This window comes from Mollisia scopiformis (assembly GCF_001500285.1).
Source record: "Mollisia scopiformis unplaced genomic scaffold LY89scaffold_19, whole genome shotgun sequence".
Classification (NCBI taxonomy): Eukaryota; Fungi; Ascomycota; class Leotiomycetes; order Helotiales; family Mollisiaceae; genus Mollisia; species Mollisia scopiformis.
The window spans coordinates 643,643-657,301 of NW_017263599.1; the positions used below are offsets into that span (position 1 = coordinate 643,643).

The window sequence follows — 13,659 nt, forward strand, 5'->3', positions numbered from 1 at the left end:
ACGTGATGCAAGGCATGTGAGGTACCTGGAAAGTTGGACGGAATTGTATAATAGCATAGCATTCTCACACGAAGTAAACCCGTTTTCATTTGGAAAGCTGAGCGGAGCTTCTTTAATTCAAATCAATTATTTTGGGTGAGGTAAAGTGGGGTCATGTCGGATTGGACAAACAAGACTTACTACGGCTCCAACTTCGACTCTCTTTAGCCAAGGCGTATAACCGGGCTTTGAGCGAAGCACATCGCTTTATCCATAGCGGCAATTCTGCAAACGGTGACACCACATGAAAAGACCCGACTTCCTGCTCGCACACGTGACATCCTATGCAATCTGGATTTCTAATCACGCGTGCGGGGAAATCCCATTATCAATCACGCAATCACGCCATCATACCAACTTCCTTGACATCTTTAAAGCCATTTTGAGTTTCCTCTCTCTCAATAACAAATTATTAAACATTCTCGATAGCAAGAAAGCCAAGCCTCCCGTCAAAATGTCGAATCAGCTTTATCAAGATGACACCCCTGCGGACGTAAAGAACGCGAAGGTATGACTCATCCAATATTGCTAGAGCGAAGAACTGACAATCTACCAGGGCCTTCATCTCATCACACAGAGTACGCCCAATGGCCAGAAAGTCCAGATCTTCTTAGAAGAGTTGGCCGATGTGTACGGGACGGAGTGGACCACTACCTTGATGTACGTCTCAATTACGTACATTGACCAGATACTTTATTAACATTAACAGCAACATCTCAACCAACGAGCAGAAAAAGGACTGGTTCCTGCGCCTAAACCCAAATGGTAGATCGTAGTCCCTGGTGACCCGACGGCAAAGTTAATCTAGATAGGCCGCATCCCGGTGATCGTCGACAATACCGTCTCACCCCCATTCCCTGTAATGGAGACATCAGCTGAACTCCTCTACCTGCTCAAATTCGACAAGGACAACAAATTCGGATTCGCAGACGAGCTTGATCAAAACGAGCTTGTGCAATGGCTTTTCTTCTGGCATGGTAGCGGTGCTCCATATCAAGGCAATCTTGGATTTTTCAAACGCGCATCAGAGCAACTTCCTTGTAAGGCATGCTCTCTCGCTTCCCAATTGATCATCCTGACATATGACAAAAGTTGCCATTGAGCGATTCCGCAAAGAAACCTATCGCGTCTTCGGCGTTCTGGAAATCAGACTCTCAGGCAAGTATACTGGCGAGCCGCGTGAGTACTTGGCCGGAAAGGGCAAGGGGAAGTATTCCATTGCTGATATTGGAACGTGGGCATGGGTAAAGAACTACACATTCAGTGGCTATACTGAAGAGGAAATGAAGGAGTTGCCACATTTGGTGAAGTGGGTGGACCGCATCGCTGAAAGACCGGCTGTGAAGAAAGGAACGGGAGAGAAATATAAGAATAAGTAGGCCATCTGGTATGGGCTCTGTGTTGAAAATGGGGAAACTTGGGAACATGGCTCAAGTACTATTCATAAACAGCAACAAAAGCTCAAGAAAAGTTTAATGAAGTTTTAAGACCCACGTATTGTTCACTATGGTGCAAACAGGATCACACTAATAAAATGGGCAAACGTCCCTCGACTTGAGAGTACTTATAACTTGCAAAATATTTATCAACAAGTTTCAACATATGCTCAACTCATGTTCTGAACTTGAATCTCAACTTCAGCTACATTCTACTCGTTTTTGCTACCTTTTAATATCTCGAAGCAGAATTAAAGCTGATGAGTTTAGATTTCAGGAGCTTGTCGCCAGAGTTATGAGAAGTGTAAACTTGGTGGCAGGGTAGCAGGTATGATGTGGTCATAAATATTTCCCAACCAATCTTACAAATATAAAACCCTGCAAGACATAACACCAAAAAAGCCAACACCGCTATATGATCGTGATCGTGTATTTGTCAACTCCATCAAATTCCACATATTCGAGCCAATCATGATTTTCAGCACGTATAGCTTCATCCCACGAATCTTCCACCCACTCGTCCCACTTGAAGTACAACAGGCCAACTCGTCGAAATTGGCCCCTAGAGTTGCCAGTAGGCACAAGTAGCAGGCCTTGGAAGGACCCGTTGGGTTGGTGCGTTATCGGCATAAAATGTAAGTCAATGCTACCTGAAATTTCACTGAATGGATATTTATCAAAAGCGCAGGCGGTCTTGTGGCACATAATTCTGACGACCCCGGTTTTGACCTGGATATCAAGTTTACCCTCAAGGTCAAGAGATTCAACCAGCCGTATTACCACAGTCCACAACAATCCAAGTAGCTTGATGGAGCCTGACAAAACTTGGCCAGTTGGGTCCGATGAGGCAAGGGCCACTTTAGTTTGCACGACCTCCGCCACAGGGACTAGTGGCGAGTTATATAAATCCATCCATGGAACCCAAAGCTCGCAATTGGAGGATGCCCAAGACCAAGATGGTGCTATATATGCGGATGGAATTGAAGCAGCATCCTCGGCTTGCCTAGGATCGTCGTTCCGCAGCGCCCTCCACATCAAACATTGAGGAAACTGGCTCTCCCATAAGCCAGCGAAATATGTTTCGCCAGTCGCGTTTTGTATGATTTTGGCAATACCAGAGAGAGCAATCAGTTTGTCAGTTTTGAATGTAAGACTACACCTTGAATAGAACTCAACTAGGCTTGCCCAGAATTTGTAAACTTTGATTGCCCTGCTAGCGTCGGATATTCTCGATGTGAGAATAGAAGGTTCATCTCGTTTGACAAGTGGATGAGTCAACAGAGCCATATCCTTGGGTGCCCCTTCAGAATACATCTCTGATGCGTAATCTTCTCTGCATTCAAAGATTACTTGTTGAAAGTCAAAATGTACGAATCTGCGACAAAGAACATGTTCTTGGACAACCCAACCACGACGAAGCAATGGGGAAGTGGACGAGATATCATCTAGCGTTGCTGATTTCGAATGTAGATAAATTTGAAATCGCCCATTGAGTCGGTCTGACCAAGAAGTCTCAATTCCCTTTTTGTGTATGAAGCGAGGATTTCTCTCGCGAATGCAGCCCTCGTTACTACCGAATGAGGCTGTTGCTCCGATATTCAGTACAGCTTGTGAATAAACCTTTCCCATAGAGGAAGATTCTGAAGTCCAATCGTCCTTAGAATCTTGAAATATACAGAGAGAGTCGATCCATACGCATTTCAAGCCCAAGGATCGAACAATAACGATTGCATCCTGAAAAGTCTTTGGCAACTCCGTGACCGGTATACCTCCGACTAAGCGTGGAAAAGACGAGGATGTCAGCTTTAGAGGATCACCATGTCCCCAACAGTGACTCAATGTTGCATAAGACTCCGTTTGAACGATTGTCGCCTCAGGTCCCGTACAATTGAGAGTAACATAATCCGAAAAAGGGCTATCGAGCTCAAGCAAGCGAGTCGGCCTCCAAGCTGGTTCGGCTGTATGATTGCACCGTTTGTGAGTCTCAAGACAGTTTCGCAGCCACTTTCGCACAATATTCAACGTTTGCTGGGAGTTGGTATTGTCTGACTGAATCTCGGGCGCTATCATTTCTTCCGCCATGGTCAGCGGAGCTTTTTGAAGTAAAGCAAGTAAAGTAGAACATACTTAAAGGAGAAAGCTTGAACATCAAGTAGTCACTAGGCCTGGCATCAAAACAAACTTGCATCACCGAATTAGTCTCGGAAGAGAACGAGTAAGAAGTCGGAAAAAGCTCTGAAGCATCCAATGAGTCTTGACGAAAAGCGGGGTACAGCTTCAAGAACAGCCTCCAGAGTCGCGTGCAGATTATACACCATGATTCCGCCGATTTTCGAATGGATGCAACTGTCTCACAGTGGCGTCTGTAAGCCGTGATAAACGCTGAATATCTTGGATAGCCTCCTCCAGGAGAATTCGGTTCTCTGGTCACTCCAGTGAATATCATTTGGCAGATATCGCAAAGCATCTCGAGAACCTAGTAGATAAACAAGCTGGACTGTAATAGATGGGAGGGAAAGGTGATCGTAATAGAGAGTGTTAAGTAATTGGCAAGGCTGGACATGACTTTGGGATGAGGCTGGACTATTAGGCAGATGTCAGGGTGCAGTGAAGAGGCACTCTCCTGTCACCGTACAATGTTTTTGTGTAGTCTATCTTGTAATTTGGCCGAAAGAAACGAAGGTTGACGCATGAGAGGGAAGAGAAGAAATAAGGAAGCCGAGAATCTGAGACGAGAAGGAACGCCCCAAGTCTCCACAGCACGTGATAATCAATATGTAACTTGGAAAACAAGATATGAGAGAACAGATAATGTAGAATACCCTGAGCTCGAAAAACATGAATATTTGTCTAGATCTTGGTAGTAATAGGCGTACAACGAAAGTTGAACCACACCGCAATGGCATACACGTGACTAGTACGGCAGCCTAATCTTCTCGGCATGTACAGAGGACAGGAAGTACGTTAGCTCAATATAATTTGCTCGAGAGTACTTAGCATTGCTTTCTGCTTTGGTAAACCTTTAGAACGAACTCTCGAAATGGCAGCTCAAGAACCTCAACTCTCGGTAAAGCTCTCCCTCTCCGAACCAACCTACTACTTCACCAACCCCACCCCGCCAACTCTCTCCTTGACCATCGAGTCCAATCTCGACAAACCCATCACAATTTTCACATGGTATACGCCCTTCAATCCCAGCCTAGGAATGGTACAAGGCTGTTTCTCCATCATGGACCTCACAACGAACACACCTGTCCCTCAAACCAAGATCCAAATCCAGCGTGCCCCTTTCTCTCGTGCTCGGGGATCTTACGATGATCATTTGTTCTTGACCCTATACCCGCACACGCCGACAGTGGTGTCGACGGGGTTTGGCCGCGGTGGAGGTAAATTCCCGCCAGACCCGAAAGCGGTCGTGGAACGGGGTCGGGTGAGGGATGAAAATGGCAAAGAGTTGAAGATTAGGACGAGTACGAGTGGCTGTGGAGTAGATGGACTGGAAGGTGGACATCGGTATAGAGTTGATGTTACGAGAAGCCCGTTGACGATTGGGAGATGGTGGTGGGGGACGAAGGAGGAGGTGATGGTTGAGCCGGGAGGAGTGGATTGGAATATCCTGCCAGGAGAGGAGATTCCGTTGGAAGTTGGATCGATTGAAGGAGTTGAGTTTGAGGTTGAATGGGGCCCCGAGGCTGGCGCTGGAGGTGTTTCTGAGGGTGGGGACGAGAATTGAGGTTTGTAATAGCTGAGGGCGGCAAACCCCGAGGAAATTAGCTTTGAGAATAGTAACACTTGAGGCTATAGAATATGGAGGAACATAGCCACCTTCGAATAGTAAAGAATATCTGCAAAGGGATTTTTGGAAATAGCGAAAAGTCAATCCCATGATTATTTCCAACCGACGAATCCCAAGTTTCTTGCTCATTGAAGGCAATGAATGAGAGATAGGACATCAAGTAAACTAGAAAACTTATATAGAATGATTTACTTGAGGGTCGCACAGTTGCTAAAACCAGAAGTGCGAAAATAATAGGAACAATGGCACAAAGATAATGTGGAAACATGTTCAGTAGCCTTCGACGACTTGACAAGGCACTATGAACTCTGCCATTTTTCAAATAGCCAGCTGGGATTGATATCTAGGAAGCAAGGCAGATTCTCGATCAGAAATACATTTGCATATACGAGAGCAGGGTCTGAGAGACAGTTGCAATCACGTGGAGAAGCCCTGTAATGGATTGGAAGAGGAAACTGCTCTGCGCGTTGCACGACAGGCCGTATAAATCAGAAATTTGGCAAACTTGGTAACGCGAATCAGAGAGCAGCATGTTGGAACATGTTATATTGCTTATTCTGACAATTGGTCCAGATGTGTCTTGTGTTTAACTCATCAGCCACACTCGTGGGATGAGAACATCAGAAGCTAAAATGCTTCAGCAATTGCGCATAATCGGATAAACGAACGCAGTGACAGAGGAATATAACAAAGTACAATCGAGTAGATAAACTGAGGCTGCATTTCAAAGTCCAGCCATTCGTGAGACAATGTGAACGCTTTGATGTGTGTCGGTTAATTTGGAGATCACAAGCCACAGGTTCCAGCACCAGCCACAGTTGATTTTCATCACCCCCGAGAATGACGCGGGATGTGAAGACACACTACTGTATACTGATCCACCCAAGATGCGAGCAATTGTGTCACGCGTACTCCCATTCACACATTCACCATAGCCTCATTAATCCCCTCCATTCTTCCCTCCTCTGTTTCGCATCATAGTCAATCGTCCAGGGCTGACAATACGGAGCAACTCTCCTTGACAAGGCTGGCAGGAGGAGGGAAACCCTTTGCGCCGCGCCAACACCAACATCAACTCGCAGATTTCGAGGAGTACGAGCTTGCAGATTACACTGGGACACAGGATCCGGAGGAGACGAGCCCGCGAGAACTACAGAGAGAGGCCAAGCGGGCAGAGAAGTGGCGTCAGCTCGACGAGGCAGACGAGATGAAGTTCTCCCACAGCATCCAATTCAATGCAGTCCCAGACTGGAGCAGCCATTACATAGCATACAGTAACTTAAAGAAGCTGTAAGCTCCCTCCCTTTACCGGAGATTGTGGGACGTGTAGCACATAATCCAGAAGCTGACGAGCACCAGCATATATCAGCTCGAAAAGAATATCCACAGACCAGCGACTGCGAACGGGAACGAAGACCCCGAACGATCACCTCTTATACAAACGGACGATCCGGATGTCCTTTTCTCCCGGGCATTGGATGTGGAGCTCGAGAAGATCTCATCTTTCTACCAGCTGAAAGAGCTCGAAATCTATGGCGAAGTCAATGATTTCTTGAAGGATGAAGAGTCCTATGAGGCAGAGAATCTAGAACAAATGGATGGCCAAGGCGATCCAAGACCAGGTACCAGCGGTCGAGCAAGCGATAGACCTAGGACGGGTAGCATATTTCGAAGCCTCGTGAATAGACCCAGGCGTGCAAGCACAATCAGTCGATCAATAGACGAAGGGATTGAAGACAGTGACGACGACGATGACGAGCATACCGCATTACACAAACCACGCCCGGCCACTGGACGCAGCAAAAGCACCCCATACGATGCGAACAGGAATGGCGGGATTGAGGACATGAGGACATCAACGGAATTCAGCAAGTCCATACGGCGGAACAGCCAAAATTACGAAGATTATGCCGATGAAGCATTTTCTGCTCTGTATTCATCCGGAATCACCTTAAAGAAACGGGCCATCAGTCTTTATGTACAGCTATGCGAGCTTAAATCATTTGTCCAATTGAACAAAACCGGGTTTACCAAAGTCTTGAAGAAGTACGACAAGATCTGCGATCGAAGCTTGAAGTCGAAATACATCGAGAAGTTTGTTACCCCTGCGTATTGCTTTCGTCCCGAGACCTTAAAACGGATCGATGATAGTATACAACGAATGGAAAAGGCATATGCAGACGTTGTCACCGGTGGTGAAGTCGCCGAGGCTAAGAAGGAGTTGAGATTACACTTGCGAGAGCATGTTGTATGGGAGAGGAACACAGTATGGCGAGAGATGATTGGTATTGAACGAAAAGCTCAGGCCGCAAACATGGGAATCAGACGGACGCTTCTGGGAGTGGACAATGACCCTGCGAAAGCCAGACTTCAGGGCGATGATGCCGAGACTGCAGATATGAAGGAGCTTTCAACGCCTGTGGGAAGATTCAGGTGCCCGGCATGGTTGTTCAGTTCAACTATGCTCACACTTATTATCAGCATCATTATATTCTTCGTCTTGATTTTCGTCCCTATCATGGAGCAACCGGAGCAACAAAATTGCTTAGCGATGCTGGTGTTCGTCTCCCTACTGTGGGCTACGGAGGCAAGTCACTGAGTCTTTCTTCTCTTAAGTTGCTAACAGGATCAGGTCATTCCTCTCTTCACTACTTCGCTCATGGTACCATTCCTCTGTGTCCTGTTAAGAGTTGTCCGTTCAGACAGCCTCCCACACCAGCGTCTTGATGCCACCAATGCCGCGAAGTATATATTTCCAGCTATGTGGTCACCAGTTATTATGCTTCTTCTGGGCGGTTTCACTGTGGCCGCGGCCCTTTCCAAGTACGATATAGCGAAGCGAATTGCAACCTGGGTTCTGAGCAAGGCTGGTACCAGACCTCGCACTGTTCTTGTGACCAACATGTTCGTCGCTGCTTTTGCGAGTATGTGGATCAGCAATGTTGCGGCTCCAGTGTTGTGCTTTTCAATCATCCAGGTATGCTGGCCACCAATATTCTATGATTATCGCTAATGTTTTTAGCCCATGCTACGCAACCTTCCATCGGACTCGAACATGTCAAAAGCTTTGATTCTTGGCATAGCTCTCGCTTCGAATATCGGTGGCATGCTGTCACCAATTGCTTCTCCACAGAACCTCATTGCCATTGATACGATGATTGATGATCCAAGTTGGATTCAATGGCTTTTTATCACACTCCCTGTCGGAATCATCTCCATTCTGTTGATCTGGCTTCTATTGCTAGTCACATTCCGACCAAGTCGAGGCACGACCATCGTTCCAATTCGATCTGTTAGAGATAGTTTCACTGGGGTTCAGTGGTTTATCTCAATCGTCACCATTGGCACCATTGTACTTTGGTGTATTACTCAGCAGGAGAAGGTTAAAGAATTCCTCGGTGATATGGGTGTAGTTGCTATTATCCCCATGATCCTATTCTTCGGCACAGGTATCTTGACGAAGGAAGACTTCAACAATTTCCTATGGACCATCATCATTCTCGCTGCTGGTGGTCTATCCCTAGGAAAAGCAGTCAGCTCATCTGGACTTCTCGAAACAATTGCGAAGCAGATCACGGGCGGGATTGAAGGACTTTCCTTCTATAGCGTTCTGGTCGTCTTTGCCGCTTTAATCCTGGTCGTTGCAACGTTCATCAGTCATACAGTAGCTGCCATCATTATCCTCCCTCTAATGAAGACGATCGGACAAGATCTCGGAGAACAGCCTCGTCCGGATCTCCTCGTCATGATCGGAGCTCTCATGTGTAGTGCTGCTATGGGCTTACCAACATCCGGATTCCCTAATATGAGTAAGTACCACCCTCTTCCCATCCTTGAACTCGAGTACTTACAAGTATCCTAGCTGCCATCATGATGGAAGATTCCCAAACAGGACAGCGTTATCTTCAGGTCAAGCATTTCATCAGTCGTGGTATTCCTTCCAGTATCATCACGTTCCTTGTTGTCATTTCGGTCGGATACTGGTTGGGGTATGTGACAGGCATATGATTCGTTGTTGTGAATTTGGATAGAACTTGCATGAGTGGAAGATGGCACGGAGTTGGTTATGTTTGGGTATCTGTATATTGTATAACGCCAGGCTTTTGGCCTTGGGATCGGGATTTAGAAATGCAGAGATTTTATTTCTAAGAAGATGCTTTTCCTTTTCTTCCGCTCTCTATTCAAGATCATGATTCTCACCCACCAGTTCACGCCAGATAATCTTTTCGCCCTTCATCCCACAATCTATATCAAACCCTCCAAAACGCCTCAGCATATCCGATTTTCGGTCAAGCCCAACCCCAACACATTACCATCCCATCACAGCATCTTTCTCACAACATCCCCAAAATAGCAACCACCGCCCCAGCCAACACACCCATCCCGGACCTCTTCACCTCCTGCGAGCCTATATTCCCCGAAGCCGTGGCCGCAGACGTCGCAGCACTACTCGCCACACTCGCCGCAGAACTCGCCCTACTACTCGCCGCCGAATTCGCCGACGACACCGCAGAACTCGCAACACTCAACGCGCTACTCCTCTGACTGCCGCCCGCCGTACTGGCGACACTCTCCGCACTACTGACCACACTGCTCGCTTCCATCGTTGCGGAATCTGCCGCTGTACTCGCGACGCTCAGGGCGCTTGATACCACGGAACTCGCTCTCGAGGTGGCAGAGTCGCCTGCTGTGGCTGCGACGCTGTTGGCGGATGAGACGATGACGGAGGCTCGTGAGGTTGCCGAGTCGGCGGCGGTTGCGGCTACGGAGTCGGCGGAGGAGGCGATGGATTGGCCGATGGAGTTGTAGCCGTTACCGATGGTGGCTGCGACGGAGGTTGCGGATTCGACGATTGATTGCCATTGGCGTTTCTCGGGGGCGTTGTGGGCTGTTGCTTGAGCGAGGAGGAGGGTGAGGAGCGGGAGGGTTGAGAAGTGCATGTTGATGTGAGATGGCTGTACCGAAGGCAAGAGGTAGATTGTGAAAGAGAAAGATGTTTGACTAGGGATATACTGATTCGACGCAGATACGATAAGATTGGGGGAGAAATTCAACAGACAGAGAGACTCTACGAGGTCAGAAGTGCTAAATACTTCTAACATCTGTACCTACCAGCCGCGTCTACAATGAGTTGATCGTAAGACCAGAAGATCAGTGGAACCTCTTGTTTCAGAATTTCCAGATACAGCTCGAAGAGAATCTCGAAATTGCGAAAACGAGGACCATTGGCCACTCAGAAACAGATATAGAATGTCTGTCAGACTCAACACTTTGCAGAGCACGTGAATCATCGAAGGCAACTGGCCTGAGCACGGCTGGGAGATAGACTTTGTCGTCATCCTGAGCAGAAACTTATGCATAACTGAAGATCATGTTGGAAAAGCTCAAGTGTTGCCTAATTTGGAAACCTGACATGAGAACCAATTGTTGAGTCCAGCTCTGAATCCATACACCTTTCTTGGTTGAGCCTTGCTCGTCAAGAAAGTCTTGAGAAAATGGTATTTTCATCACAGGAGCTATCTCCTTTCCTGCCGGACAGGTATCCCTGACGATTGGCTCAAGGATCGATGCTCCCGGACGTCCAGTCTTGAGATACTCGAGTGTGCAGAAGAACCTTGTCGTACTCAATGTGACGCTGAATATTTCGAATTCCTTGTGAAAGTAAAAAATTGTTCAAACATATTATTACCTCTTCGATCGAAGACACAGACCCTTGTTGCATCCTTGCTTATCGTTGACGCTGTGATGCGTGCGAGTAGGTATTCTGGAAGAAACCCAGTATGTCACAGCATATGCTTAGCTGAAGATCGTTCTTGGCGTCGTCGCTGAAACTGGACGTAATCGACGCTCTAACCCAAGCTGAAAGTCACGATCTTCCGATGCGGAATACCCCCAATACTAGAATCGACGCTCGGAATTTTAAGTTTTAGCCAGAGGAAAGAGAGTTCCGGAAGGCGCCCGGAAAAGAAAATCGAGGCCAGGGAACCCCAGCCGGGATATCTTTGCTGCGACATCCAATTGTCAGCCGCATATGCTTGATGATGTATCTCGGACCCAGTGCGGCTTGATAGGGTTGATGCCAATGAGGCTATAAGGCTACTAAGATCTTCAGTGCGTCGATCGCTCTACTCGAGTATCCAAGCGGACTCTGTCCCAAAAGAGGATGACAAGGAACGAAGAGGGAAAGGAATATCTCGTGCCACGTCGGCGACGTCGTGCCCGGACTTTTGAGGCCAGCCTTGTTTTGTGCATGTCGTCAAGTAATTGGATATCTCGTAAAGAGCCAGCAGATATCGTTGCTGACGGCGTTGAGAACGGCCGGACGATCCGCCCCAATGAGGAATGGACTCAAATCACCTGATATCTACCATTTTTGTTGGGGAAGCTGCAGGGGACTTCAGCACATACTCTGTTTACTCCCAATTTGACGCAGACCAGCATCATGGCGTTGACGCCGAGCTCTCTCCATAGCTACATACAGCCAGCTCTTTGCCATCACTGCCGAATCTCCATGGACCCTGTAGTCCTTTGGCTGAGTGCAACCCTATTACTTGGCCCACTATGAAGCTACCTCCGAGCTTGTTCTTCCTCAAGCCTCTTCATCAGGGACCAGATCGACATTATCGGGGTGTCTTAGTATGAGCTGATGGAAAAAGTTCTTGATCTATTATGCTGCCAATATGAAATGTTTGCCATCTACGTCACATGTCGAATATGAATATACTCCAGTGACTTTCTCTTATATTGCTTTTCAGAAGTGCATATTCGATACTCACTACACACTCGTCCATCAGACAGTCTATCATCATGTTTTCCATCCGTACTGCACTCGCCGTTCTGGCAGCAAGCTCCGCCGTTCGCGGTGCTCCTACAAGCCAGTATCCAGTCCCTGGACTGAGCAATTATTACAGCGACTTTCGTGGGAAAGCAGTTCCATATCCTGGAAACTTGACAGATCCAATCATGCCAACTACCAACGGTACTGCAGCACCAGACGACCAGTTGTACCAAAATCTCCTCTCTGCAGAATGGGCGATTTTCTCGTTCTACCAGCAAGGTGTGGAAATGTTCAACACAACATCTTTCACATCTCTGGGTCTTCCAAATACCACCTACGATCGCATTCAAGAGATCCGCGACAATGAGGCAGGTCATTTGGCCATCTTCCAAAGCCAGATCTCCAGCAATTCGATCAAGCCAGGCCCATGTAAATACGCTTTTGGTGTCCCCTCTGCCGAAGCCTTCATTGTCACTCTCACCTTGCTTGAGATTGCGTCCATGGCCTTCCTCACAGGTCTTGTACAGCAGGCTCAAACCGATATGACCAAGGGCGCATTGACAGCCATTGCTGAGACCGAGAGTCGACACAATACCTGGGCACTGATGGATATTTGGGATGTGGACCCATTCGGTGGACCTGCCGACACTTCATTCCCATATGCGAACGAGATCTTGTACAGCACCAACCAATTCATCATTCCTGGCAGTTGCCCAGCTGCGAACCCTCCATACCCATATCCCAGCCAAGACCTCCCACAGTTCACCTACAACCCGGATACGAACTCGTCTCTCACTTCTGGCACGCAAATTGAGTACGTCTTTACCACAGCGCCACCAGCTTGGAACGCCAGTCAATGCTACTACGCTGTGTTCTTCCACGAGCTGCTCAACATCTCAATGCCATTCGATACCACAACAAACACCACCACAATTCCAGAGTTCGATTTGGACAAGGGTCTCATTGTTGGTGTTATCGCAGATACCCCTGGTGCACCAACTTTGGACACTGTTGTTGCTGGACCAGTCTTATTGGTGGAGCAGCCGGCTGGAGCTATCAAGCTTGGATAGATCATTTGTATCAAACATATATCCAGAGAATGTCTAATAATTGGGGTCGCAAACATAATACTGGAGGAGGGTTGAAAATTGTAAAATCATAGAACACAAAATGTAATCTTACATAGACTGTCTCGCAAAGCTGTTCGTTCTCAACTATTGACATGTTGTTCCGCAAGTGTGAATTCGTCTTTGAGAAATTTGTCTTTGAGCTCATTCATGTCTTTGATCTTATTCATGTGTTTGTCCTCATTCACATCACCAACTTCCCCATGTCCAAGCTCACCAAGCTCCCAGAGCTCCAAGCAAGCTCTCCATCTAAGTTTTCCACCCTCCGAGTTCCTGAGCCCAAGATCATCACCACGCATTGCATTGCATACCACTCAACCCAAAACAGAGCATTACGTGAGATATCCATAAACGCACCTACATTCCCATCTCAGCAAAAGATCACCAACCCAAAACTCCCTTCAGCCCAGCCCAGGCCGCCCCACGCCCCCACCCATACATGCTCGCTACGCTAGTCCCAACCACGATCCTCAGCTACTGTAG

The 13,659-nt window shown here is 47.5% G+C and overlaps 6 protein-coding genes across 6 annotated transcripts; 4 read left to right on the forward strand and 2 right to left on the reverse strand.

Annotated features, from left to right (window-relative positions):
* Positions 1–493: 493 nt before the first annotated feature.
* On the forward strand, positions 494–1,418 carry LY89DRAFT_591225 (glutathione S-transferase-like protein; the record flags this gene model as incomplete). The annotated part of the gene is made up of 5 exons (XM_018209641.1): positions 494–547; positions 596–699; positions 749–804; positions 852–1,079; positions 1,132–1,418. The coding sequence occupies 5 exons, from the start codon at positions 494–496 to the stop codon at positions 1,416–1,418; spliced, it is 729 nt and encodes a 242-aa protein (XP_018067741.1).
* Positions 1,419–1,827: 409 nt separating this feature from the next.
* Positions 1,828–3,545, reverse strand: LY89DRAFT_651582 (HET-domain-containing protein; the record flags this gene model as incomplete). Its single annotated transcript, XM_018212170.1, has 3 exons — positions 1,828–2,299; positions 2,516–2,789; positions 2,865–3,545. 3 exons carry the CDS (start codon positions 3,543–3,545, stop codon positions 1,887–1,889), a joined length of 1,368 nt encoding a protein of 455 aa, XP_018067742.1. The 3' UTR covers positions 1,828–1,886.
* Positions 3,546–4,492: 947 nt separating this feature from the next.
* LY89DRAFT_687520 (uncharacterized protein) lies at positions 4,493–5,246 on the forward strand. The gene has a single exon (XM_018215517.1). It carries the CDS (start codon positions 4,516–4,518, stop codon positions 5,206–5,208), a length of 693 nt encoding a protein of 230 aa, XP_018067743.1. The 5' UTR covers positions 4,493–4,515; the 3' UTR covers positions 5,209–5,246.
* A 912-nt stretch (positions 5,247–6,158) lies between these two features.
* On the forward strand, positions 6,159–9,664 carry LY89DRAFT_785107 (Sodium/sulfate symporter; the record flags this gene model as incomplete). The annotated part of the gene is made up of 6 exons (XM_018222856.1): positions 6,159–6,179; positions 6,281–6,561; positions 6,631–7,858; positions 7,904–8,248; positions 8,294–9,080; positions 9,134–9,664. The coding sequence occupies 6 exons, from the start codon at positions 6,159–6,161 to the stop codon at positions 9,277–9,279; spliced, it is 2,808 nt and encodes a 935-aa protein (XP_018067744.1). The 3' UTR covers positions 9,280–9,664.
* An 86-nt stretch (positions 9,665–9,750) lies between these two features.
* Positions 9,751–10,574, reverse strand: LY89DRAFT_721414 (uncharacterized protein; the record flags this gene model as incomplete). The annotated part of the gene is made up of 2 exons (XM_018218648.1): positions 9,858–10,574; positions 9,751–9,786 (listed from the first exon to the last, which is right to left on the reverse strand). The coding sequence occupies exons 1-2, from the start codon at positions 10,371–10,373 to the stop codon at positions 9,751–9,753; spliced, it is 552 nt and encodes a 183-aa protein (XP_018067745.1). The 5' UTR covers positions 10,374–10,574.
* Positions 10,575–11,424: 850 nt separating this feature from the next.
* Positions 11,425–13,119, forward strand: LY89DRAFT_709200 (uncharacterized protein; the record flags this gene model as incomplete). Its single annotated transcript, XM_018217745.1, has 2 exons — positions 11,425–11,907; positions 12,151–13,119. Exons 1-2 carry the CDS (start codon positions 11,833–11,835, stop codon positions 13,117–13,119), a joined length of 1,044 nt encoding a protein of 347 aa, XP_018067746.1. The 5' UTR covers positions 11,425–11,832.
* Between the last annotated feature and the right edge of the window lie 540 nt (positions 13,120–13,659).

Excerpts from the sequence above, each read along its gene's own strand:
- LY89DRAFT_687520 (XM_018215517.1), top strand. The coding sequence starts at position 4,516 with ATGGCAGCTCAAGAACCTCAACTCTCGGTAAAGCTCTCCCTCTCCGAA.